General features: G+C 52.1%; 1 protein-coding gene across 1 annotated transcript in view; it reads right to left on the bottom strand.

Annotated features, from left to right (window-relative positions):
• Window positions 1-20,869, bottom strand: part of LOC141974074 (uncharacterized) — a 31,314-nt gene extending 10,445 nt beyond the window's left edge. The window contains exons 1-5 of the mRNA XM_074933325.1: window positions 20,835-20,869; window positions 19,927-20,683; window positions 13,840-14,053; window positions 13,659-13,744; window positions 12,888-12,914 (exon numbers count right to left, since the gene is read on the bottom strand). Of these exons, the coding sequence (XP_074789426.1) occupies window positions 12,888-12,914; window positions 13,659-13,744; window positions 13,840-14,053; window positions 19,927-20,683; window positions 20,835-20,869 (1,119 nt within the window). The remainder of the gene's footprint in view (window positions 1-12,887; window positions 12,915-13,658; window positions 13,745-13,839; window positions 14,054-19,926; window positions 20,684-20,834) is intronic.
• Between the last annotated feature and the right edge of the window lie 4,474 nt (window positions 20,870-25,343).

Genomic DNA, 25,343 nt, shown 5'->3' with positions numbered 1-25,343 from the left:
TGTTAGTCTTACACAACATACAATAGTTCATATGACAGTTTGCTTTTCTATTGTCTTCTTACTGGATTTGATGAACAGACGATTTACTACCTATCACAATCCCCCCTTTTTCTTTTCACCATGTTGTTCATCAAATCTTTCGAGTGCCTGTTGGCTCAGGATGAAAGTTTCTTCCAATTTCGGTGTTCCCCCCAAAGGTTCACGCTTAGTTCCCATGATCATTGAATGAGCTGTTTCTAATCTATTCTTAATGATCGTTACTACCCTGTCAAATATACAAGGGCCAAAAGTTAAGGTTAAAATTAAGAGGATAAGTGGCCCTGCTAAGGTTGACAGTAGGGTACCTAGCCATGAGGAGTGACTAAACCAAGATTGATACCAACTCTGTTGCTCTTCCCGTTCCTTTTTTCTCTTTTCCAGTCCTTCTCGTAGTTTAGGCATGGTATCTCTTACTATTCCGGTGTGGTCTGCATACACACAACATTCTTCTCGAAGTGCTGCGCATAATCCTCCTTGTTGTAAAAACATTGTCTAACCCCCTTCGGTTTTGTAGTACTACCTCTGATAAGGACCTGACAGACTTTTATAAAGCAGTAATTGATTGTTCAATTCTTACCAGGTCCTCGTCTACAGCCATTCTCAATGTTTTAAACTCTTTGCTTTGTTGTACCAATGAAGCCACCCCCCGTGCCTACACCTGTTCCTCCTAAAACCATTAGGGTGGCTGTTGTTAATGCTGTGAAAGGTTCTCGTTTAGACAAGTGGTGGTTTTGGGTAATTTGTGAATTAAAAACAAATTCTTCAGAGTGGTAAAAGATTTTAGGGACAATTGCTACCTGAATACAATAGTCTGAGGATTCATTGAAGTGTTGCAATGACAGGCAGGGTGTCACTCCTATAGTGGAACAAACCCACTTAGTGTTCTTAGCAGGTATTAACCACTTTGCAGGTCTCTCTGGTTTCTGTGACTCCTTTCTATTATTCTTGGCACACAGTTGTTTCTTGTGCGCTGGGACTTTGCCTATACACAAACCTCTTCCTGCTATTTGGGTCAATGTAATTCCTTGTTTCTCTGTGCCCCATATACACTGTGCAGGGTTAGTGCCATTTACCCGTTCGGGTCTCTTGTTTACTCCTACAGCTTCATAGAAAGGTGGTTTGATTCCATAACACAGCCAACAATGTTCAGTAAGGTTTGGATTGGTTTTGTTTAGTAATTGGTAACTGACTTGTATCATTTTCCAAAGGGGGTTATCCCCAGTGGTTTCATCAGATATTTGGGTGGTTTGATTGCTATTGATCCTTGGAATTGTTGTTATGCTTTCCTCGGTTTCTTCAACCAGTTCATCAGTCAGTATCAGATTGGGCCCTACCAGTATTGGATCATTTGGGACTGGTTTCTTTCTTATTTGAATAAAATTGCCCCTATCCTTTCCTGACTCATAAAGCCGGATTCCCCAACTTTTTCCTACGAGCCAACTAGAATCTTGGGGTTCAGTTACATTCAACATGAGATACTGACACCAGTTCTTTGGACCCTCACGAGTTGCTGTGAAACCTGGTCTCAGGGAATCCTTGGGAGGAATGATGCATTTGTCAGGTCCCCATTGTACCTTTAAATATCTATCCGGCCCTGCTTCTGGTCCCCAATCTGAGGCTATAGTTTCGCATCCCCAATACTTACAATAGAATTGGTCAGGATAATTGCAGTAGCTTTTTCCTGGGTTGGAACTGGGGCAAATATAAAATCCTGAGTCCTGTGTGCAAGGCGTTACGGGCACAAGTGTACACAGGGAACTTACAAATGATGGTGCCCCTGATGTTATTACAGTCTGTGTTTGCTTTTGGTTACCCCTTTCAGCAGTTAGGGTCCATTCAAAAGGTTGATGGGGCTGGTGGTTCAGTCCAGCCCGTGCTTGTGGCATGTGTGTTATGAGTAGTATGCTCAGAATGTATTGAGAAGGGTGGAAACTCCATTTCTTTGTTATCCAGATAGTCCAATAGATCCAATAGAAGGTTGGTAGGATTCTGAAAGTTTTTACAACTTTTATAGAAGGAGGGCATTGCTCCTGTAGAGTCAAGGTGATTTGCACCCCTTCCTGGCCTTCGCTTTTTAGGAGCCTTTTTCTCTCAGAGTAGGGCTTGAAGTTTTTCCCCACTGGTGTACGTTTCTGCCTCCTCTGCCTACTCTGTTGCATAGAGCAGCAGTGTGCTTCATCTTCTCGGCAGCCGTCGTATTCTTCAGGGGTACGTTTTACCTCTACTCTGGTCTGCATAGGCCTCCCAGTTTTAGCTTCAATCTCAGGCCCTTGACAAGGATTTTGACGTTGGTACTTTGTAGGCCAGTTAGGGTGAGTGTGTGTGTGTATATATATATATATATATATTTTATTTTTTTTTTTCCTTCTCTGTTGTTTCTAATTTTAAGGCCCAGTTAGTTAACCACCGTTCTAGTCAGTAATCTTGATTACGACTAGATCGGAGGTTCGCCTCGAGTGTATTATGAATCCACCAGCCTTCTTTACATGTATTGTATTCTATATACATGAAAGGGAAACAACTATGGGTTTTAATTAACAAAATATTAACATCTCACTCATTGAGTTCTTTTGTGGTGTCTTGTACCTTGACTTTCACAGTGTTCGTTTAGGTCTTTCGAAGAGTGACTCGCAGATCTCCGGGAGAGCTGGTCACCTGCCAGGATGAATCTCGTATAGGTCCTTTCACACGACTGGCATGTGTCCACCCCTTCTCAGCAGTTCGAATAGCAGTTTCTGTAGTGATAAGAACAGCATAGGGTCCTTCCCAACGGGGGGGGGTTAAGGAAGATTCTTTCCACGATTTAATCAATACTTTATCTCCTGGTTGAATTCGATGCATTGTTATGTCCAAAGGAGGCCTTTGTACCACCATCCCTCGGGCTCGCAGCTGTTTTCTCCTTGCCATTAGTTGTATTAGGTAGGATATTATTCTTGCGTCTTTAATTTGAGGGTGATCAGGGGGCATTTCCAAATCATAAGGCATTCCATATAACATTTTAAAGGGAGATATTCCGGTATCTGTTTTAGGCTGGGTTCTGACATTTAGTAGGGCCAGAGGTAAACATTTAACCTAGGACATCTTAATTTCCTGTGAGTGTCAGGGTTCTCCCATTCAAAGGCAAAATAATCTCTACATTCCTCTTTAAGAGGGCAGGCCCAAAATGCATCGTTTAGGTCGATGACACTATACCATTGATGTTCAGGGTTCAATTGGCTTAATAGCTTGTGAGGGTTTGCTACTACTGGAACGTAGTAACAGTTCTTTTGTTTATTTCCCTTAAATCATGCACTAATCTGTAACTCCCATCTGCTTTCTTAACGGGCAATATTGGAGTATTAAAAGGCGACATACAAGGTTCCAATAGTCCCTTATTAAGGAGTCTTTCTATTTCAGGCTTTAAGCCTTTCTTGCCTCCTTGCGGCAAAGGGTACTGTTTGATTCTGGTCGGGATCTCTGGGTTCCTAATGGTTGCTTCAAAAGGAGGTAATATCCAGTCTACCCACTGTCTCTGGGGTATACCATACTTCTGGGTTAATCTCTTCTTCATCCGCAGCTGTAAGGGGGCATAATCTGACTCTGAGTTCTTTTTCTTCCACTTCCAAATTGACTCCTAATTCTATAATCAGATCCCGTCCAAGCAAATTATAATCTGCTTCTGGTATTAATAAAAATGTTCCAATCACATATTTACATATTGATTCAATAATTATATTATGAAGAACGGGGACTTCAAATGGTTCACCTTTAGCCCCTATTACATTAACTTTTTCTGATGATACCTTACAACCTGGAAGGAAAGCCTGAATGGTAGATCTTTTGGCTCCTGAGTCCACAAGGAACTCTACTTCTTGTCGCTGAGGACCCACTTTAAGTTTTATTAAGGGCTCTTTGTTCTTTGGGGTCCCCAGCACATAGAGCCCCTGACCCCACTAATCTTCAAAGAATATTTTCTCATCTTGGATTCTCTTTTGGCAAACCTTCTTCACATGCCCTTTCCTTTTGCAATAAAAACATTCCACTTCCCTTATATTTTTATGCTCTAAGTCGGAGGGATGACTGCCTCCTTTCCAGGAGCGTCTATCCTTTTGTTCTCCGACAGGCCTTCCCATCGCTGCTAAAGCTCCTCTCTGTCCCTCTCTCACGGCCATTGCCAATACCCTTGTTTGCTCTCATATTTGTTTTCTCTGGTTTTCCTCTTCTCTTCTAACATAAACTTTCTGAGCTTCTCTCAGTAATTCATCCATTCCTCTCTCTTGCCAATCCTAGATCTCTTTCAGCTTCTTCCTAGTATCTACCCAGGACTTAGCCACAAACTGAGTTTTAACAAAGCCTGCCCCACAGGGGTGGCAGGATCTACTCCTGAGTATAACTGTAAGCTTTTTCTCAATCTTTCAAGCCATTCAGTAGGTGTTTTATATTTCTTCTGTTGTTCACTAAAAGCTCTATTAATATTCTGCCCTCAGGGACTGATTCTTTTATACCTTGGACTGCAATCGTCTTCAGGTCTTGCATATGGCCTCTATCAATTTCATTCTGATTATTCCAGTTAGGTTGAATTAGAGACCGCTTCATATCTGTTGCCGGGCTCTGCTGATGTTGTTGGTCCCAGATTCTCATTCCTGCCCTCCTGATCATGTCTCCTTTTTTTCAGCAGTGAATAATATAACTATTATGGCTTGCATTTCATCCCAGGCATAAATATTTGGTCCTAAAAATTGATCCACCCTCTCCGCCACACCTAGGGGGTCCTCCCATTGCAACCTCCCTTAGGGGGTACAAGTTGCTGTTGCCTTGTCCTGCTCTAGTCTGACTCCCGGTTACTCTTTGCTCCCTCGGGGAATTTGGTGGGGAGTCTGAATCTCCTGGGTATTCTGGTGCAGTTGGGGGAGGTGAAGGCTCCCGAGGTGGGCAGGGTGATTTCCTGACTGGGTCTGTCCCACTGCAGCAGGATCAGAACCACCAGTCAGAACATCGTCAATATATTGATATATCTTGACCCTTTCCCTAGGAGGGATTTGAGCAAGCTCCTACACTAGTGCATAATGAACGATGGTCAGTGGATGGCAGTATCCCTGGGGGAGGTATGTAAAAATAAATTGCACACCTTCCCATATAAAGGCAAAGCCATCTCTGTCTGCCTCCTGTATTGCAGTCAGTTTAGCTATGTTAGGTACTGCAGCTGTTAGAGGACCTGTATGGACACATAATCGCTGATAGGCAACTGTCAGTTGCCACTTCCCTTTAGCTTTATGGGCTGGCCGCACTGGGGAATTATAGGGTGAGTGACTTGGAATGATTATCTCTTGTTCCCGCAGCTCTGCTGTTACCAGAGCAATCTCCTCCCTGGAACACAACGGTAAGGCGTAAGGTTTCACATTAACAATTTTAGAAGGAGGAAGTGCAGGCGCTTGCTGTAAAAGTCTTATAGAGGTAGTTGGGGACCAAGATTTCCATTTTCTTTCTTTTGAATCTACCCAGGCTTGTCCCTTCAATAGGTCAAGTCTCAGGATATTTGTGGAATTTTTATTTTTATTTTTATTTTTTTTTTAGAATTATAATAGTTTCTGTTGCAGTTTCATTCCCAGGTAACCAGCATTTCAGCCGAGCAGTTAGCTGTGGCTTAGAGTCCCCGAAAACATCTGTAACCCAAATCTGCTTTTTGCCAGCAATTATGCTATTCTGCTTGGTAATATCAGTTTGGAGTGCTGAGACCTGAGCACCCGTATCTACTAGAAATGTAACTGGAGTTTTAAGGGAGCCAAGCGGAAAAGGAATCAATAAGTCTCCCTTAGTATTTTCTGTGAGCCTCCTTAAATGGACCCACCCGCCATCCCCCAGCTCACTTACTGGGGATGGCACATCCAGTTTCCCGACCCTAAATCAATCAAGTCCTCTTCAGGGGCAGTTGGTGTTTGTGAAGCAATTACCACCATCTCGTTAGTTTTCAGTTCTGTCCCTCCCTTCCTCCGAAAGGTCTGCTCGGCTGGGGTGGGGGCAGCTTCCTTCTGCTTTTCCAGGCTTGAATGAGCTTTTCTAAAACTGTAGTAGGCAGACCATCCATTAACTCTCGGGGAATCCCCTGTCTTGTTCCCTCAGTCCACAAGAGGTTTCTCTTTGCTCTTAAAACTTGTGGAGAGGAAGGGGACAGATTTTCCTGCTTTTCCATTTTGCATATGGATGGCTTAGGTTTACCTGTTCCCCTGATAAGGCCCATTCTCCGGCCATAATTTATTAAGTCCTGAGCTATCTCTTACCAAGTCATGGGCTCTCCCCCCTGCCCGTCTCCCCCCTTGTGAGGCTAATACATTCCACAAACGATCTTGTAAGTGTATTGCATGTGATTTCAAAGAGTCCGGCAAGCCCCGAATCAGGAGAGTCATTTGATCGGGATTATCAATTAATAGCATCGGGGCAGGCTGCTGATTTTGCCAGACTTGTAAATTCCTGTTCGCTATTCGGAACAGAGCCAAGATCTGTCCGGTTGCAGGTTTCTTGTTCATTCATCCCTTTTTCAGACCGTGAGATGATTTTTAAATTTTTTTTTTTTTTTAATTAAATTTGGTTTTCTGTCTAAGGCATCTAAGAGCTGTTCTTTTTGCCTCTTGATCAGCAAGGTTAAACCCTCGTTTTAGAGGGTTTAGCCCCCTCTGGTGTAGATAAATGTTTAAAGTTTGGCAGACCCACTCTTCAAAAGACCCAAAAACAGGCCAATAGAGATGGTCTCCTCTAATTTGTTTGCCTCCCCAAACTTCCATACAATAATAAATCATTTTTACTTTGTCCTTACCCCGCCTAGAGGGGTAGTTTTCCCAATTAGTTAATATCAATCCTAAAGGGCTATCCGGTGGTATCTGAGGGTACCTTGCCTGGGTTCCCACACCACCCATGGGATCAGAAGGCTTGCTCTTCTTCTGTCCCATCTTCTGGAGCATCTGCACACACTCACACACTCTACTCCCCCTTTTCGTGGCCCAGTCCCTCGCGGGATATGGGAACCGCACTACCGAGGGGTCCGCACTCGCTTCGCCCTACTGGGCGTCTCACACACCACGCTCCAGGCAACCCAACCCCAACCGAACGGAAAACCGGCCTATACTCACGCAACCCTGTGCGTCTTCGTCCGGGACTTCGTGCACAAAGATTATGGGGTTAACCGGTGTTCTTTTGTTTGTTGCCGAATTTTAGGGTTCGTCGGTCGGGGCTTCGGCGGAGCAGTCCTCAGGCAGGGGCCGCCGAAATTCAGCGGGGCGCCTCCCCCGTATGGGGCTCCGCCTGGAAACCGCGATCCGAGTCACGGCACCAATTTGTTATAAACTGACTTCTTAAATTTGGCTAAGTCAGAATTTTATTTAGCAAGCGGCAACAAGCAAAACAGCGCTGGGCGGCCGGGGAGTCTCCTGCTCCAACAAGGGCCCGCAACCCCAGGGCATTTTGTTTCAATCTTATACTACACGGTGTTACATAGTCATTATACACTTATGCATATACATTACTTGGACCCGCCTATTCCCGCTTCGTATGGTGCTTATCAGTCTTTTACGCTTGCGCAGAAGCTGTTAAAAATACGGGTAAGGGTCTCCAAATTATGGGCGGTGGTCGTCTGGGATGAAGGCCGTAGGTCCTCCTCACAGTGTACTTTTCACCTTTCGCCTGGAATGGGATGATCCACTAAGTCTGCAGCGTCCTTATCAGCCTAGGCCCAGCAGTCTCTTTGAATAAGGAGATTTATGGTCGTGAACACTCTCTTGTTTGCTTAATTGGGCATCTGCAACTCTTCACACCTTTTGAAGTGCAGATGCTTCTTCTCTTGTTGTTCCCCCCCCTTTCTTCCTGTCACAATTCACACTATCATGTTAATTCAATTAAACATTTGCTGTTAGTCTTACACAACATACAATAGTTCATATGACAGTTTGCTTTTCTATTGTCTTCTTACTGGATTTGATGAACAGACGATTTACTACCTATCACACTCCCCACCCAAAAAAAAAAAAAAAAGAGGGGCCAGGAGAGCCCCTCCCCCTCGATCCCCCCCAGTGAGGTCATCAGCCCGGGGAGCCCCTCCCTCACACGGGGGGGCCCTGCGGCCCTCCCCCCCGGCATGGGGCAGGGGGGTCAAAGTGGGGGGTGGGGATTGTGTGTTAATCCCCCCCCCTCCCCGCAGCTCATTTTTTTTTGGGGGGGGGACGGGGAACTGAGCGTGACTGGCCATGGAGGGGGTGACACCCCACCCCCAGCACCCTGGGAGGGGCTATGGGTGGGACCCCCGAATTTGGGGGGGGCGGCGCCATCTGATGGTGGAGGTCTTGTCTGTGTCATCTGCAGGGGGGCAGGGAGGGGTGTCAGGGGGTACCTTGGGGGGGCCACATCCCCTTACCCCCCCCATCAAAATCCCTTCCTGTCCCCCTCCCCCCGGCACCGCCTTGCCCCGCTGTGTCCCCAAATTCACCCTGTCCCTGTGTGTACCCCCCCATAGTCCCTCCTGCCATGGCCCTGTGCCCACCCCCATGCCCTCCCCCTGCCCCTGGATCCCCCCCGTCCCTTTCCCCCCCGGAAATTGTTTTGCGATTTCATATATTCCAATGCAGCCAAAATGTCTCAAGAAGTGATCACTCAAACCCTAGTGCCCCAAGGACTTCATTTTCTACAATTTGTAATTTAGATTTTGAAACCTTTAATCCTTTTTTTTTTTCTTTACAAAGTTCAGCAGTTCTATAGTCCCCATCCCGACATCATCCTCAGTTTGTCCAGCTATTAATAAATCATCTACATATTGTAAAAGCTTTATTTCTGAGGATGGCTTGAATGTCTGCAGTAACTTTTTTTTTTAATGCCTGCCCAAAAAGGTTAGGCGATTCTGTAAACCCTTGGGGAAGCACTGTCCCTCTGAGTTGTTGCTTTCTATTATTAGATGGATCTTCCCATTCAAATGCAAAATAGTCTCTGTTCTCCTCGTCTAGGGGGGCAGGACCAGAATGCATCCTTTAAGTCAATACACTGGACAAATATAGTTCGGGGTGGTTGGTTGAGCAGCATCGAGGGGTTTGCTACCACAGGGAAACGAGCCACAGTTCGCTGATTCACAGCCCCGAAATCCTGCACCCATCTGTAAGATCCGTCTGATTTTAAAACCGGTAAAATAGGTGTATTATGTGGAGACATACAAGGTTCCAATGTGCCTTTACTTAATAATTCGTCTGTAATTGGTTTCAGCCCCTCTCGACCCTTTAGGGGAATGGGGTATTGTTTTATCCGAATTGGTGTCTCCGGATCAATTCTGTCAATTTTAATAGGCTTTATTTCAAGCTTTCCAATCTCTCCTTTTGTATATCAGACTTTAGGATTTAGCTGTTGCTCGTCTCTTCCCGTTAATGTATAACTTTTTTTATTTTTCTTGTACTATTATTTTTTTAATTTCAGCTTCTGGTAGCAATAATAAATCCCCTCGGCATATTTTTTTTACAGTTGATTTTTTTTTTTTTTTGCACCCGTATTTGCTAAAAATCCAAACTTTTCTCTCTGGGGCTTCGTTTTATTTTTATGGAGCACTCCTTTGATGTCTTTGTCCCCAGAAAATAGAGCTCCCGACTTCCTTATTCTTCTTTAAACACCCTTTTATCCTGCTCATTCTGCTGTAAATGTCCCTTCTTCCCACAATAATAGCATGCTAATTCGTTTCCTCTAGTTACTGCCCCTTTCTTTTCACCACCCGAAGCTCCCGGTAAATCCATTAGAATGAGATCTCAGAGGTTTCTCTGACTGCTGCAAATATTTTCGCCTTTGCTTCCTGCTTTTCTTCGTCTCTCCTCACCTACACTTTCTGTGTTTCTTTCAATAGCTCCTGCAGACTCCGGTCCTGCCAATTGTATACTTTTTCTAACTTTTTCCTGACGGCACCTCACGAATTGGCTACGAATTGAGGGGGGGGGTTTGGTTGGTTGGTTGGTTTTGGTTTTTTAATAAAGCCGCTCCCACGGGGCGTGTCGGCTCTACCCCCGAATACATTTGTAAATTCTTTCTCGATCTTTCCAGCCGACCAGTGGGTGGTTCATCTCTCCCTTGATGTTCGCTAAAGGCTTTATTAATGTTTTGCCCCCGAGGAACTGCTTCTCTAATGCCGGCCACTGTTCAGTTTCTGAGGTCCCTCATATTCTGCCGGCCCTGTTCTTGGTGACCCCAGTGAGGGCGGACACTGGGCCAGTTCTGACCCGCCGGCGGCCCCGCTTGGTTTTGCAGCTCCCACAAACACATTCCGGCTGGTCGAATCATTTGCCTTTCCCCGGTCGTGAATAAGATGCTTCAAACGGACTGTACTTCCTCCCCGGTGTAAGTACTGGGACCTAAACATTGGGCTAACCTCTCAGCTGCTCCGAGAGGATCATCTAATAGAGTCCCCGTGTCTTTTTTAAATTCCGTACATCGGAGGTGTTGAACGGGACTGCCACAAACCCGATGCCTCCTTGGTTGCCTCCGAGGGGCACCTCCCGTGAGGGGTAAAGACGCTCCCTCAGTTACGGCAGTTTTACCTCCTGTACCTGCAGCCGGAGGCAGAAGGGGAACCGCCGGGGCAGGTAAAGCCCCGGGGCAGGTAAAGCCACCGGGGCAGTTAAAGCCGCCGGGGCAGTTAAAGCCGCCGGGGCCGTCAAAGCCGCCGGGGCCGGATAATTAAAGTATGGGGGCGGCCAGTTATCTAGTGGTTCCCATTCATCATCTTTCTCTGTCCCTGCCCTGTTCTTACCCCTTTTTCTTCAGATTTCTCATCCTATTTCAGTGTAAGTATTGAAGCTGGTTAAGGACGTGAAGTCCTGATCCACAATTTTGCATAATCGCTTTCTTCTCAACTAGAAGGTTTTCTTGAGTAAACATATGTACGTAAAGCCTGGCAAATCCAGTCTTCAAAAGACCCAAAAGTAGGCCAGAAGACAGGTGGGTTTAAAGCTTTCTTCGGCCGTTCAACCATACAATATTGGACTAATTTTAATTTACTTTTTCCTTTTCTAGGACCACTTTCATTCCAATTTCTAATCATTATGCCTAATGGACTATCCGGTGGTATATCCAGTAATTTACCTTTTTTTTTTTTTTTTTTTTTTCTGGTCCCGGGTTTTTGATTCCTTTTGACCCATCTAGGGGTTTTACTGTGGCAATTCCTACAGCCCTTGTAGAGGGTTGGATCCAGGGAGTTGGGCCTCTTACCCATCCACGTATCCTTTGGGACTTTTCTAAGGCAATTCCTCTCGTCCTTGTAGTGGGTTATATCAAGGGAACTGAATCTCTTACCCACCCACATATCTCCTGGGAATTTTCTACGGCAATTCCTCTCGCCTTGGGAATTTTCTACGGCAATTCCTCTCGCCCTTGGTTACCATTAAGAGTGTCTTGCGGGGGGCTGAACCCTTTACCCACCCACGTACCCCTAGAACCCGTGCTCCCGCCCACGACTCCTATAGGATCCGCTTTGGTCCTTCACCGGCCAAATCCCTCGCGGGAGTTTGGAACCGCGGTTAGAAGACCTCCACACTCGATTCGGAACTCAAATCCTGGCTCCGAAACGACTTTCGTTTCCAGAATGAGGTTCCGTCTCAATCACACTCTCACACACAAGCAACCGAATCCCACCCAACCCAACGGTGTCCCTTATACTCACAACTCCGTCGTCTTCGTTCGGGTCTTCGTGCACCAGAATTACGGGTATTTTGTACTGCAGTCTTTCCTTTGGAGCTCCAGTTCCTTTGACCATTGCTTCTCTTTTGTCCGTTGGTCTCTGGAGACTGACCCAGGCTGCTACTTTCGAGCCACAACCTGTGGGGCGCCCCTCGAGAAGCCACAGTCCAGGAAAGCACACTGAGATCACGTCGGGGTCACCAAATTGTTATAATCAGACAAAGCCAATTTTTATAACAATATATATTTTTTTACTTGGGTTCAATCTATTTAGGGTGGGAAGCAATAGGCAAAGCAGCGCTGGGTGCATGGAGAGCCGCAGCTCTGCCACACGCACCCCGAGTTCAAAAAACCAGAGGTTTTTTATAGTTCTGTGCCACCGTCTTTAACCAATCCTCTCTCGTCAGATGATTGTCCTGCTTTTTCTCCACTGGGTCCTTTGAGATGCTTGGGTCTTCGTCCCCCTCCTGTGGGGTCTTTTGGAAGTCTCGAAGCCTTGGTCTCCTGGCGCGCTTTTCTCCTGTTGGATCTTTTAAAAGCCTCATGATCCCATCTTTTGGCGGCTTTTCTTCAAGCAGCAGTTACAGGTTATCTCTAGGTGGGGGGGTTCCGAGAAGCGGGGACATATCAGCTCTAGGTGATGGGGTTTCCGAGAAGCAGTTACATTTTTCCAACCGAATGGCATGCTTTATATTTTATCCATATATATTCCAACATTCTTGTAGTATAGGTTATAGTAACTGCAAACCATTTCAGCACCCACACAGGGTACCATATTCTATGTTTACAATACTTTAGACAGCAGGATAGTGTGGTTTAACATTTACAGATCACTCAAACCTATCACACCCGCCTTGCCTAACTTAGCAAATTACTTACAATAGTATATTACACCCCCAAATCCTGAAGGACCCCCCCCCCCGAGAGCCCCAAATCCACTCCTCAAGTCCAGACTCCCCCAAATCCCCAAGCACCCCCACATTTGCACCCCCCACCCCCTAGGGCCCCCCCACCTTGAAGGATCCCAACATCCGCCCCAAGAGCCCCCCAATCGCCCCAAATCCACCCCCTCAACTCCTGCCCCCCCCAAACCCCAAGGACCCCCACATTTGGTCCCCCCCCAACCCCTAGGACAGCCCCCTACCTCCCCAGAACTGCCCCCCCCGATCCCCAGCACTCACCTGACGTCCCTGGGTGCCGATGGGGGGCTGCCGAGGGGGGGCCAGGGGTCGGGGGCCACCCCAGCAGGCCCCAGGTCGGTGGGCAGCTGCATGGCGGGGGGCAACACAAAGGGGTGCTGCCCCTGCTGCCCCCCAACACACCCTCCAGAGCCAACTCTGGGGAGCGAGTTGGAGCCGACAGCCCAGCTGCGGGCGGGGGGTGTCAGGGTGGCACCAGCTGCCCCAAACCCCCAGGGTGGCACCTCCAAACGTGGGGTGGGAAATGGGGCACCCAGGGGTTAAATTAGGGCACAGGGGAGTCCTGGGGGAAACAGCGGGGGTGAGACACCCTCAGACCCCCCCAAATTGGGGAGGGGGGGCACACAGGAGCACCAAAGCACCTGGGGGGGGGGGGATGGGGGCAAGAGCCCCCCAGGGGAGTTGCAACCCCCCAAAGGGGGCAAATGAGGGGTCAGGGATGGGGTCCCAAAGGGCCACCAGTGCCTGGGGTGACCAGGGGGTTGTCCCAGTCCCCTCACAACCCCACGGGGGGGTCCCACCCCCCCATACCCCACCCCCCGCGTTGAGGGGCCCCACCTACCCCTGGGGGCGCTGAGAGCCAGGGCCGTAGGGCGGCACCTTCTGGGGGAAGGTGCGGAGCAGCCTCAGGACCCGCCACTTCCAGGAGAGGAGCCTCTTCCTCTGCTTCTCTGTGACCGCTTGAGGAGCGAGGGGGCATATGGGGGGGCACACAGCCCTACAGCCCCCCCAAGCCCTACAGCCCCCCCGTACCTCGTGGCTCAGGCACTTCTCCAGGAGCTGGAGGTAACTGGTGATGTTCTCCTTGTCCGGCCACAAATTCAGGAGCGGGGTGCAGACTGGGGGGGGTCGGGGGGGCTTCAGGGATGGACCCAGACACCCTGACTCTTCCCCCCGCAGCACCCTGGGACCCCCCAAAAAAGGAGTGTCTCACCTCTGCCCATGACACGGGTGAACAGCCCCGGGATGTTCCCATTGAGGGCGGGGGCTTCGGCAGCTTTGGCGTGGGGGGGCCCTTGGGGGGCCCCCTTGGAGCTGCTGTTTGCTGGGCGAGCGGCCGGGGAGCGCCGAAAGGCTTTCATGGGGGTCACCGTGATGTGTTGGGGCTCCTGAAGTGCCATCCGCACGCTGCCCCCCTTTTGGATGTCCTGTGGGGAGTTGGGGGACATGTCAGGAGCAGGGGGGACATGTGGGGACCGCAGGGGGGAGCAGGGACACCACCCCCCCAGTCCTGGGAACACAGGGGGTGACCAGGGACACCTTGTGCCACTGCTGGGGACACGGGGTGTCAGGGATGTGGGGGTCCCCCCGGGGATCTGAGGACAAGGGACACCCTGTGCCACCCCTGGGGACATGAGAGGACAAGGGACACTCTGGGTCACCCTTGGGGACATGAGGGACATGGGAGACACTCTATGCCATCCCCAGGGACACCAGGACATGGGCAAAACCCCGTGCCACCCCTAGGGACATGGGGGAAACCTTGTGCCACTCCTGGGGAGTTGAGGGACACAGGGGACACCCTGTGCTACCCTTGGTGACACGGGGATGTGAGGGACACCCTGTGCCACCCCTGGGAAAATAAGGCGGGGGAGCAGGGACACCCTGTGCCACCTCTGGGGACATGAGGGGGAGCAGGGACACCCTGTGACACCCTTGGGGACATTGGGGACACCCTGTCCCACCCCTGGGGACACAAGAGAACAAGGACACCCCGTGCCAGCCCTTGGGCTGCAGAAGGGGACATGGGCCACCCCGGGGCCACCTCTGAGCACCCGAGGGCCACCCCGGGGCCACCTCAGGGTGTCCGAGGGCCACCCTGTCACCGTCCCACCTTAGCCAGGGCCCTGAGGATGCTCGGCCGCTTCCGTAGCTTCTGAATGCCGGGGAGGATCCTGTGCCGTGCATTCTTGGGGACATTCTGCGGGGACAAGGAGGGGACAAGCAGGGTCAGAGTGACCGGGGAGGGGGGGACACTGTCTTCCCCTTCATTGGGGGACACAGGGGAGGGACACCCCGTGTCACCTGCGACTCGAGGTGATGCTCCGTCAGCCTCATCATCTCCTCGTACGTCATTTGGGAGAAAAGCGCCATGTATTCCTGCAGCCCCAGGCTCTCCAGCCAGGAGGGGACATCTTGGGGGGGGACAGGAGTGTGACACGGGGTGGCAGGTCCCTGTGACCCCCCCCACCGCCAAACGACCCCCCAAACCCCACCTTTCATGCCGCTGCCCTCCTCCTCGAAGGTGTTGCGGCCGCCGGCCGGCTCCTCGGTCTGTTCGCTGCCCCAAGAGGCCACGCTGCTTTGGGGGAGCAGGGGGGCGTGGGCCCCAAATGGGGGGTGGGGGGGCACGGGGACAGAGGTTTCATCACCCCCCCAACCCATTCGGGTCCCCCTCCCTGGGCACTGCCGGGCACCAGCGAGAGGGAGGGCTCCAGCGGGCTGGGGTGCAGCTGGGAGGGCAGAGCTGGGGGGAGAGGAGGGGGGGTGTCAGGGGGTGAGCGGGGGTCCCCTGGGCGGGACACCCCCCCAAGTCCCCTGCGGCCACCTGGGTCCCCTTAATGTCTCCCCAAGTTCTGTCTGTCCCCTACATTTCCCCTGCAACCCGTCCAGCCCATCCTCAACCCCCATCCCCCCCATCCCCCCAGGCCCCTCCCTGTCCCCCCTCCCACCCCTCCTCACCCTCAATGTCCCTTCTCAGCCCTTAATGTGCCCCCAGCCCCCCCAGCCCCTTCTGTGAGAGACGAGAAACCAGGCCTGCGAGAAGCTAAGACAAAGAGCCTGGGAGAGCAAAAGCCGGGGCTGATGGGAGAAATGCCTCAAACCCTCGCCAGGCGAATCTCGGAGTCCCGGGTGCATCCTGTGGAGGCCGAAGCTGATAACGCTGCCCCGTGCAGCCGGGGGAGGGAGCCCTGTGGGGACAGGACGGCTCTGCCCTGGGGCACCTGGGCACATCGCAAGGGCCGGTGTCCGGTGAATGACCTTGGGTCATTAGCCACCAAATGCATATTAAAGTTAACACCCTCAGTATGCTAACGAGGGCTGACTGATCGCGCTAATTACCTCATCCCATGGCACACCTGACCCCTCCCCGGACATGGCATACGTAGCTCTGTGGGTCGACCTAGGGGACGGACCCAAGGAAAGCGGGTGTAAATCAAGGGGGGGCAGAAAGGACTCTCTCTCTCTCTGCCCCTCTCCCGGCCCCCCCGGCCGTCTGGAGAGAGCAGTGAAGGGAAGAAGCCGGACGCCAGCGAAAAGACGGCCGCCTCCTGGAACCCTCGCCGGCGGGATCAGCGCAGGGACCCAGAGCGCTGACCTGTATTCCCCCAGTCCCTCTGGCTCCCTCTTTTCCTTTTTCCATTCAGAAATGCAAGGCATATTACATTGCTCGCCACAACTTGCTGTATACTTAGCCAATTATCGTGTGTTCAATTAGTACATTGTAGGGAGTTAATAAAAGTTCAGACTTGGAGACTCGTTGTCCGCTCCAGTTGGGGACTTGCGAATCTGAGTCGCTTCGCCCCTCGTCTGAGCGGGACGTGACAACATCCTTATCCTGTTCTACTTCCCGGACCTATTCTATCCCTGGACCTATTAAAAGAGCGGGATTAACTGGTACTTTGCTGGGGTGAGTGCTTGCCCTGAGAGCGTGAATACGCACTTCTGCTGCACACTGTGACTTATTTTTCTCTCTCTGGTAGCTGGACTGCACTGACATTTTCTCTCCGCAGATGTGTATTCATCGAGCATCTGCTGTGTCGTCCTGCTGAAAGCACACGTGGGTTTGTTTTCTTGGGGCAATACCCGATGCCATTCCAAGACAGTCTGTGGGCCAGCTTCTGTTGGCATCATTTCTTTTGTCACGCTGGTGCCTTTTTAGAAGTCAGACTGAAATCAAACTAGTGGTGGAAAGCTCGTATCATCATATGCATGAAACACTTCAGTTAGCTCATGGAGGCATCTTTACTTTTCTTCCAGAAGCAATTTTTCTGAAGTGACACAGTCTAAACGGTGGGAGGGAGGATTTGGGGACGAGCCCGTTGGCAGGTGATTTGTTTCGTGATCTGGTCTGTGCCCCAACTCTCCATCTTTTGGAAGCGAGCAAGCAATTGGGGCATTGGGAGTGAAGCAGACGGCTTTCCTCTGACTTAGCTTATTTTGCAGCTGTTTGCCTTCTTTTGTGCCTCATTCTCTTCTCAGTTTATTCAGTGAGAGAAGTTAGAAATATTAATGCTGGAGGAGTCACGGCCCTGTGGATGTGGCTGTGTCGGTGGCTGACTAATTTCCTTTTGGCATCTTTATCTAAGCACTCAACTGCTGTGTACAACAAATTAAAACTGAAGGATCAGACTTCCTTGGCCGAGATTTTAACGCTGACATTTCAAAAGCAGGCTGCTTGTCCGAAAGCCTGTCAGAGCTCTTCCACGAGAGAAGCTCTGGGCTAACTTTCTGCCGTGTCAGGGGCAGACTAGAAGTATGTTGTTGTCTGGAGAAAATGCCTGACCCAAGGGAGTAAACCTGTTTGTCCTGAACATAGTTATAGGGAGTGTGAGTGACAGTAAATGGTTTGCATGTTAGAACTGTTTTTCTTATTCCTAGCTGACCTCTTGGGACTTATGAACTGGCGATGGAACACAAACCTGTTGCAGCAGAATTTGAAGCAGCTGATGAAAGTTGATGGTGCTGAAGGGGTTAAGTAACAAGTTCATTTCTTTAAAAATAAATTTGGTATCATAATTTTGCTGAATCCCGTATTTTGTGTTATTCATACCTTTTTTGTTCCCCGCGCATCTGCCTCAGCCTCACTGCACGCACGTGCAGATTAAATCGTAGGCAGAGATCTCAGCCTTCGGGATGCTAATGCCTTTCTCCCTGCCCGCAGAGAACGTTTCGCCTGAGTAGTGGTAAAACACATGGAAACGGCCCATTTCTGGAGACTAGGGTGTTTGGGGTTTTTGCCCTTCAGTGAATTTTTATATACAGATACATAAAGGCAAAAGCTCTTTTTCTTTGAAGATGAGAACATTGTTACGTGGTGATTTTAAATGTATTTTTAATACATGGATGTGGAATGCAATCCTGCTCTGTGCTGCTGATACTTTTTAAAGAAAATTACTACTGAAAATTCTTAGCTGAGGCAATTTATTTGCACTTCTCCCCCCAAAAAATGTAGAAAAAGTTCCTCTCAGAATAAAGTGACTGTTTTGCTGACGGTGTTTTCTAAATTGCTGTCTTAGGATAAATTTTTAGTCACAGAAACTCCTTGAACCTTTAGATCTGAGGAGTGTGCTGGTTTTTCTCTCGGCAGATCCCTTTTCTTACCCATCCCTCTCTGAGGAAACCTGTCTGGAAATGAACCACCAGCAACAAGCAGCCCTGGGCGCGTGGGCACTGCAGTGGAGCCCTCACTGATGTTCAGAGGAACCCCCGTTAGAAATGACACCTCTGTGGCACTTGGTCTTACTTATTCTGGCCTTCTCGCCGTGTCTGAAGGGGTTTCCCCCCCCTACTGATCTTTTGATACAGGCCCTCGCTGCATTTGTTTCTGCAGCATGAACCCCCTGTGAGCTGTGAAGTCGTTCTAAGCACACCGATGAATTTATCGTAAAGGTTGCAAGGGCTGACTGCTCTAGAGAGAGGGCTGGTTGGGATGGGTTAAGGAATAAGTTGCAATTATTCTGTGGAACCTAGGAATTCCGTCCTCTGTGTTAGGTGTGCAGAGAACTGTGACCATCGATTACTGCTTATTTTCTTTATGGCAAAGCTTTGACTTTTCTGGACCTTATTATTCTCACTGGGTGAGTTTATTTCGTGTCACACTTAACTGCCTGTTGGAGTTTAGAAGGGTATCCTTGACTCACTGCGCACTGACTTAGCAGTTCACTGGCTCGTACTGGCAGCTGGTTCAGCTAACAAGTGCCAGTAGAAGGTTCTTTTCATACGCCTGTCCTTTGCCTGTGGTATAATGCCTTTGTACATAGATAGGATGTTCACAAAGGGGGAACAAACACCCGTTTGTGTCCGTGCACAGCTGTGAGGATGGGTGTGTGTGGTGGGGACAGGGAGAAGCGGGGGGTGAGATGCTCAGCATTGAAGAGTGCTTTGAGTCAGCTCGCAGGCTGACATGTGCTTGCCGAAGTCACCCCGGCCCTTGACTGCGCGTGAATGACGTCCCAGGAAAAAACCTCCAGCAATCCCGTGACAGTCGGTGTAACGTGAGTGTACAAGAAGTTTAACTCGGCAACGGGGAAAAAGCCATCCCCTTTTTCCTGTGATGCACCGTCTTGGTTCTGCTCTCGTTCCCCGTCGTTCTTCCCCGTCGCTGGTTTCTTTGTGCGCTTTGCAGTGCTTCAGAGGAATGAGCTCTGCCTCGGTGAGGGCGGTAATCCCGTGTCATTTGCTTTCCCCAGGGAGAGCAGCCCCTCGGGCAGTGAGCTGGCTTCAGCGAGCGCTTGGCGGCCGCCAGCTGCCCCAAACGCGGCAGGACCTGGGTGACAGCGGGGACACCCATCAGAGCGGGTTCACCCGAGGCCGGGACGAAGCTCCTGAGCCCCCGTAAGCACCCACCCGGGCCGTGCTGCCGCAGCACTCGCTCTCCAGCCCCTTCCCTTTCCGAGGCCGGGCGCAGCCGCGCGCCCGGGCCAGGCCCCGCAGAGCCGCGGAGTGTTCGCCCTCCCGCGGCTGGATGCGCCCCGGGCTGAAGTACCGCGGTACCGATCCTCGTGGAGCCGACCCTGCCCGCAAACGGAGCCGCCGTCGCGGCCGGGTTTGCCCCACACCCCCCTCGCCGCCCGCCCTCACCGCGAGAGGAAAATGCTTTTTTTGAGGCAGCGCTCGCATTTAGCCGGGTCCTCCAAGCGAGCGCAGCCCCAACCCAAGGCGAGGCACAAGCGGCTCCTCAGCTCCGTTCTGTGCCGCCGTGCCACGCTTCCTGCGGCTCCGAAAACCCGCCGGGAGCTGCCGACGTTCCCCCGGGGCAGGGGGGGACCGAGGTGCCCCCGCCCCGGTGCGGCCTCACCTTCCGCTTTTTCCTCCGCGGTGGCCGAAGGGTGCGAACAGCCCCTTGGGCTTGGCGCAGCGCTCCAGCGGCCGCCCCCTCCTGCGGCGAGCGGCTGGCGGCGATGAACGTGCCCGCCCGGCCGAGGGCAGCCCCGGCTCCTCGCCCCGTGTCAGCCCGGAGGGACCGCGCCGGCTCCAGCTGTCGCCGGCGGGGCTGGGGAGGGGGCGAAAAGCGAGCCGAGCGCCCCCCGGCAGCGTTTCGGTGCCCCCCAAGTCCCCGAGCCCCACCGCCAGCGCCGCCTCGTAGCGCTCCGGCTCGGCCCGGCGCTCGCGGATCGTGCGGGGAGCCGGGGCGCAGCCCAAGCCGTGGCCGGCGCCCTCCAGCAGCCGCAGCTCCTGCCGCTGCCCCTCCGAAGCCTCCTCGCAGCGTCCTGGCGGCAGCCGGGGGGGTTAAGAGCGGGGGGGGGCTGCGGGGGGGCCGCGGGGACTCACCGCGGCTGGCCGGACTCTCGCCGAGCCGGTTACAAGCCGCCGCCTCTCCCACCGCGTTCCCGCCGCGCTGCGCCTTCTCCTCCGCCTTCTGCCGCTCCGGGGAGGGGCGGGGGGTGCGGCCCGGTGTGACCCCCACACCCGGCCGGGCCCCCCCCGCGTGTGCCCCGACACCCCCCGAGGGACCCGCCCCCAGAGCAGCCGGTGCCCGGGGCCCGGCCAGTCTGACGGCCCGGTTCAGCTTCGCTGGCGCTCCCAGTGCCCCCAGTGTGCTTCGGCAGCTCCCGCTGTCCCCCACCCCGTGCCCCCCAGTGCTCCCAGTAACCCCCCCACAGACACACCCTGCAGCCAGCTCTGCCCGCTTTCACCAGTATTCCTCTAAATCCTCCCAGCATCCCCCATAAGCCCAGCACAGTGCCCCCAGTATCGCCCCCTAACCTCAGCCAAGTGCGCCCAGTTACCCCCCAGTCCATCGCTAATTACCACAGACCAAGGAAGCGCTAATTAGTGCGGGCGGGGGCGTCCCAAAAGCGAGGGGAGAGCCCCATGTCACCTAACGCCCGCACCCCCACCCCTCCCGAGAGCCGTTTTTGGAGGGTTTCTCCCCATCTCGGCTCCCGGGGGCGCAGGATCGGGCCCGCCCCACCCAAGTCCCGGGGAGGTCCCCAAAGTGGGAGGAGGGGGGAAACTCCACCCCCCCCACGTTTAATGCGTTGAAAATTATTAATAAAATTGCTAACGAGGCAGGAGGGCGATCCTGCCAACCACACAAACCCCTCCAGTTTTGGTAAAAAACCCAAAACATCCAATTTTGGTAAAAGAACTCCTACAACTCTCCAATTTCGGTTAAAAAAAAAAAAAAAAACAATACCAAAAAAACCCCCACAACCAATCCTGTCAATTTTGGTAGAGAAAAAAAAAAGAAAAGCCCCAAACTCCTCCAGTTTTTGGAAAAACCAAACCCCTTCAACTTTGCTTCCCCTCCCCCCCAACCACCCTCCAGTTTTGGTAAAAAATCCCCAATCAAACCCTCCAATTCAGGTAAAAAACCCAACCACACCCCTCCAATTTTCGTAAAAATTCCCCACAGCCAAATCTTCCAATTTTGGTTATAAAACCCCAACCAAACCCTCCAATTTTGGTAAAAAAAACCCCAACAACTCCTCCAGTTTTGGTAAAAAACTCCAGGGAAAGAGGCGGCTGCCCCCGGGCCCAGTTCGGCGCCGACTTCGTTAGCAGCGCCGCGTTTTTAATTGGGGGGCGGTGCGGGGGGTGAGGGCGGTTCCCATGGGGGAGCCCCCCGCCGGGATCTCACCGTTTCCCAACCTTCATAAAAAACCCCAAATAATTGGAAAATTCCCATTTTTTATTCTACTAGTAAAGCAGCCGGAGGCCCCGCTGTACAGAACGCTCCCCGCAGCCCCCACCCCCAAACCCCCGCACCCCGTCACCGCCGCGGAACGATCAGACGCTGTCGATGTCCCACATGCAGGTTTAACTCAATTTTTTTTTTTTTTTTTTCCCTCTGTGTGTGTGTGTTCGCTTCGTTGGGGACTTTTGCCGTTTTCCAAGCGCTTTTCTGGCCAAATCGTGGCAGTGGCGGCTGCGGGGAGGGGCTGGGGATGTTGTATTTCCTCCCCCCTGCCGCCCACAGCCTTTAGTTTTGGATTTGAAATATAAAACGCGGCGGGTTGATGTTTTTAATTAATATGAATATAACAGGAGGTGTGACCGTCAGAGCTTCACAGCTTTGCTGACAAAGGTATCACGAGAGTCAGTTGCTGAAGCTGCAGTTGTACAAAACCAGTCGTGACACAGGGGTTGATTTTCAGTTTGTGAAGATGATGGAATATTTGACAGTGACTGGCCACGGAGCAGCTCTCGGTGTCTTGCCCCACAGCGGGGTGAGCAGCTCCAAGTGTTCAGAGATGAAGAGAGAGAGGAGGGCACCCCGGAGTGAAACTTCCAGCAATCCTGGGACAGAAGTTCTGACCCAACAGATGAAAAGAAACACTTGCCATGAAGTTCTGACATTCAGTGACTCGAGACAATCACTGTAAGAATAAGAAAAAATGGAATTTCGCCCTTTTGTCGCTCACCCTGCAGGCAATACAACGCTCTGCTTTCCCAGGCGCATCTCCCAGATTTCTGGAGACTTTGGCCATTTAGCCCAGAGGAACTCTTTTGTTTTTTCTGTGAAACAGACCCCGTTGTATAGAACGAGCCCAGCAAGTACCAGATTACAGATCACTGGGTGATGTTGCCCACAGAAAATGTTGAGACCTCCCCGGGAAGGGTTAAGCCACCAACAGCAGGCTGCAGCGTGGTTTTCTCGTTTTACCCCTTTATCTCAAAATTTTGGCATTCTTAATAAGACCTGTGGCCAGCTCAGGTTTTTCCAGTGATTTTTGTTTGGCCTTTCGTGAGGGACAAGGAGGGATTTGCTGTCACTGGATTCCAGCTGCCCTTCTGAGCCGAAGCCTCGCAGGCAGCGCAGGACCCGTCGCTAAAACAGTTTGCTTGGAGTTCGTGGCCGAAATCTGCTAAAGCCGTGCCTTGGCCAAATTCTGCAGGGTGCCGGGATAAAGTTGCTGCTGGGGGAACCGAGCTGCTGACGCGCAGCCTCAGTTTATCGCCTTGTGACTGGGGCTGTTTCGCTGCTGGACAAAACAAACCTGCCTGCACGGCCGTGGCGTGCCGGCCCGCTGGAATCTCCGCTTTAAGCGTCAAACTGCCTCGGGCTCCTGAACACACCGGGGCTGAGCCAGCGTTGCACTCGCCAAAACTGTCACGGACAGCCACGATTATGGCAAGGAAGCTGCTGTATTTCTAAGGACGCTAAAGCGAGGTTTGTTTTTCTGCTTCCAGATCATCACGCACGTGTTCTGCACTTACCTGGACTCCAGCTGCCGCCTCACCCCGAATATCCCGAGGGCAAAGCCTTCGCTTCCCAACACTTCGTTCAGAGCCCGGATAAACCAGGGACCGGCGCTCACGTTGAGCTGCCCTTGGCCTCCGGGCTCTCGTCAGCACCCTTGAAATCCCCGACGCCTTTGAACCTTTTCATTCCCAGACGCTTCGGATGAAAACGTCTTTTGCACCGACCAGAGCAGCATCAACCCGCCCCACTACGAGCTGACCTACGAGCTGATCAGTCCCTGCTCCTCCTTACATCGGGACTCTAAACCATCACATCGTACAAAGTCCACCACAGTTTCCCTTGACGTTTCAATGCTCTATTCTGTCAGTGATCAAAAATGCCCAGAAATCCCCACCAGGCAGCGAGTCCTTTCTTGTCTGTGGCTCTGCCCCTGATCACACGGTCTGTTGGGCCGTTTCAGGGCCATCAAGTCACCCGGCTTCAAACAACCCTCTTTTCTTGGTCTGTCTCCCGCAACCGTTCCTCGATGTTCCGTTTAACATTTCCAACTTCTGAGAAGTTAATCTTAGAACCTTTAAAAGCATTAAAGCCAGACGCTTGGATTGTCACCCATTTCTTGTGCCTGTCTCAGTTAAAATAGTATAATCAGCTTAAGCATGCCTAAAGGAAAGGTGTCCACCCGTCCGTCCTCACCCAGGATTACCTGGGCGGGGTTTTTGGCCAGCCGTGCTCGGGCTGTGCAGGGGACGAACGAGCAGCACAGCGTGGCTCTGTGACTTCAGACTAGCGGAGCACCTGCAGCCTCACGGCAGTTTACTGATTCCGAGTCTCTTCTGCGGGATCACGATGGCCATTGATTGCTTATTTCTAGGATCTCGTTCATGTATAAGAAATCATTAAAAAAGAGAGATTTTCATCTGTTTCCTACCAGTAACAGCCCCGCGGGACGCAGCTCCGAGGAGCGATGCCGAGAGGAACCGAGCAGCGTCGCTGCGTCGTTGGCTGACCCGGGCTGGCTGCGAAAAGGGGTAATTTCAGTTTCATTGCGGGGGGGGAGCGTTTGGCATTCCCGGCGGGGTTTGGGGTGAGATTATTTCAAACGTTTTGCTGCCGAAACGCCGCCGCGTCCAAGCCCCCGGCGGGTTTTCTCTTCCCGGCTCCTCGCCCCCGCGGATCCTGTTCAAAAGCCTTTTGCTGTTTCTGTTCCGCTCTCTGTGGGCGCGGAGCTGAGCTTAACTGACCTGGGGACTAAACCCCCGGCCCCGGGGGCTGGGCCGGCCCTGCCGAGGGCGTGCGGAGCCGCGAGGAAGGGGGCAGCGATCGGGGCGAGGGCAGGAGCCGCGCGGGGCCGGGAGGCCCCAGAGACCCAGCGGGAAAACTCCGGCCTCGGTTTGGGGTCTCGGGGTGTCGCCAGCCCCGGAGCTGCTTGGAGGTGCCGCTGGGCTTCATCCCGGCGTGACGCTGGCACAGAACAAACCCATTTCTCCTGACGTTCCCGGACAGGCGAATCCCCCCCGGGGGCAGCACAGCTGGGACTTTTGGGCTACGGAGAAGGGAACAGAGCCCAAACCCGGCCGGGGCAGAGACGTTCCCGGCCGGCTGACGGGATCGGGGTGTTCCCGTGCCCCAGCCTGTTTGGGGCAGGGAGGGGAAGGGTCTGCTCCTCCCTCCTCCGCCACTGGGGCCGGTACCTATGGACAATCCAGATTTGGATGGCACCGAGGTGGGGAAAGAATCGTGTGCAAGTGGCAGCATTCGGGAGAAAGGGACTGACCTGGGTGCTGTGGGGTTGAGGTCACTTCAGGGCAAAAAATGAAGGAAGAGGCGAGAGACTTAAGGAAACTGTTGCCATATTAAACATTAATTGATTAATTGCATACGTGTGAGCTCCTGCCTGGTGCCCCTGCATTGTGCTCCTGGCAGATCTCTGTTGTTCTTGTGTGCGTTTTTGCGAACAAGAGGGCTCGAGGCAAAACTCTGCTGCTGAACGAGCCGGCAGGACTTCCCTGTACCTGCCTGCACACGACTCGGGCATGTCTGAGGATGGCGACGATGTCTCCCACCTC

Source organism: Athene noctua, unplaced genomic scaffold (assembly GCF_965140245.1).
Source record: "Athene noctua unplaced genomic scaffold, bAthNoc1.hap1.1 HAP1_HAP1_scaffold_31, whole genome shotgun sequence".
Lineage (NCBI taxonomy): Eukaryota > Metazoa > Chordata > Aves > Strigiformes > Strigidae > Athene > Athene noctua.
The sequence above is the reverse complement of the archived record's forward strand: the minus strand, read 5'-3'. Positions and strand labels throughout refer to the sequence as shown.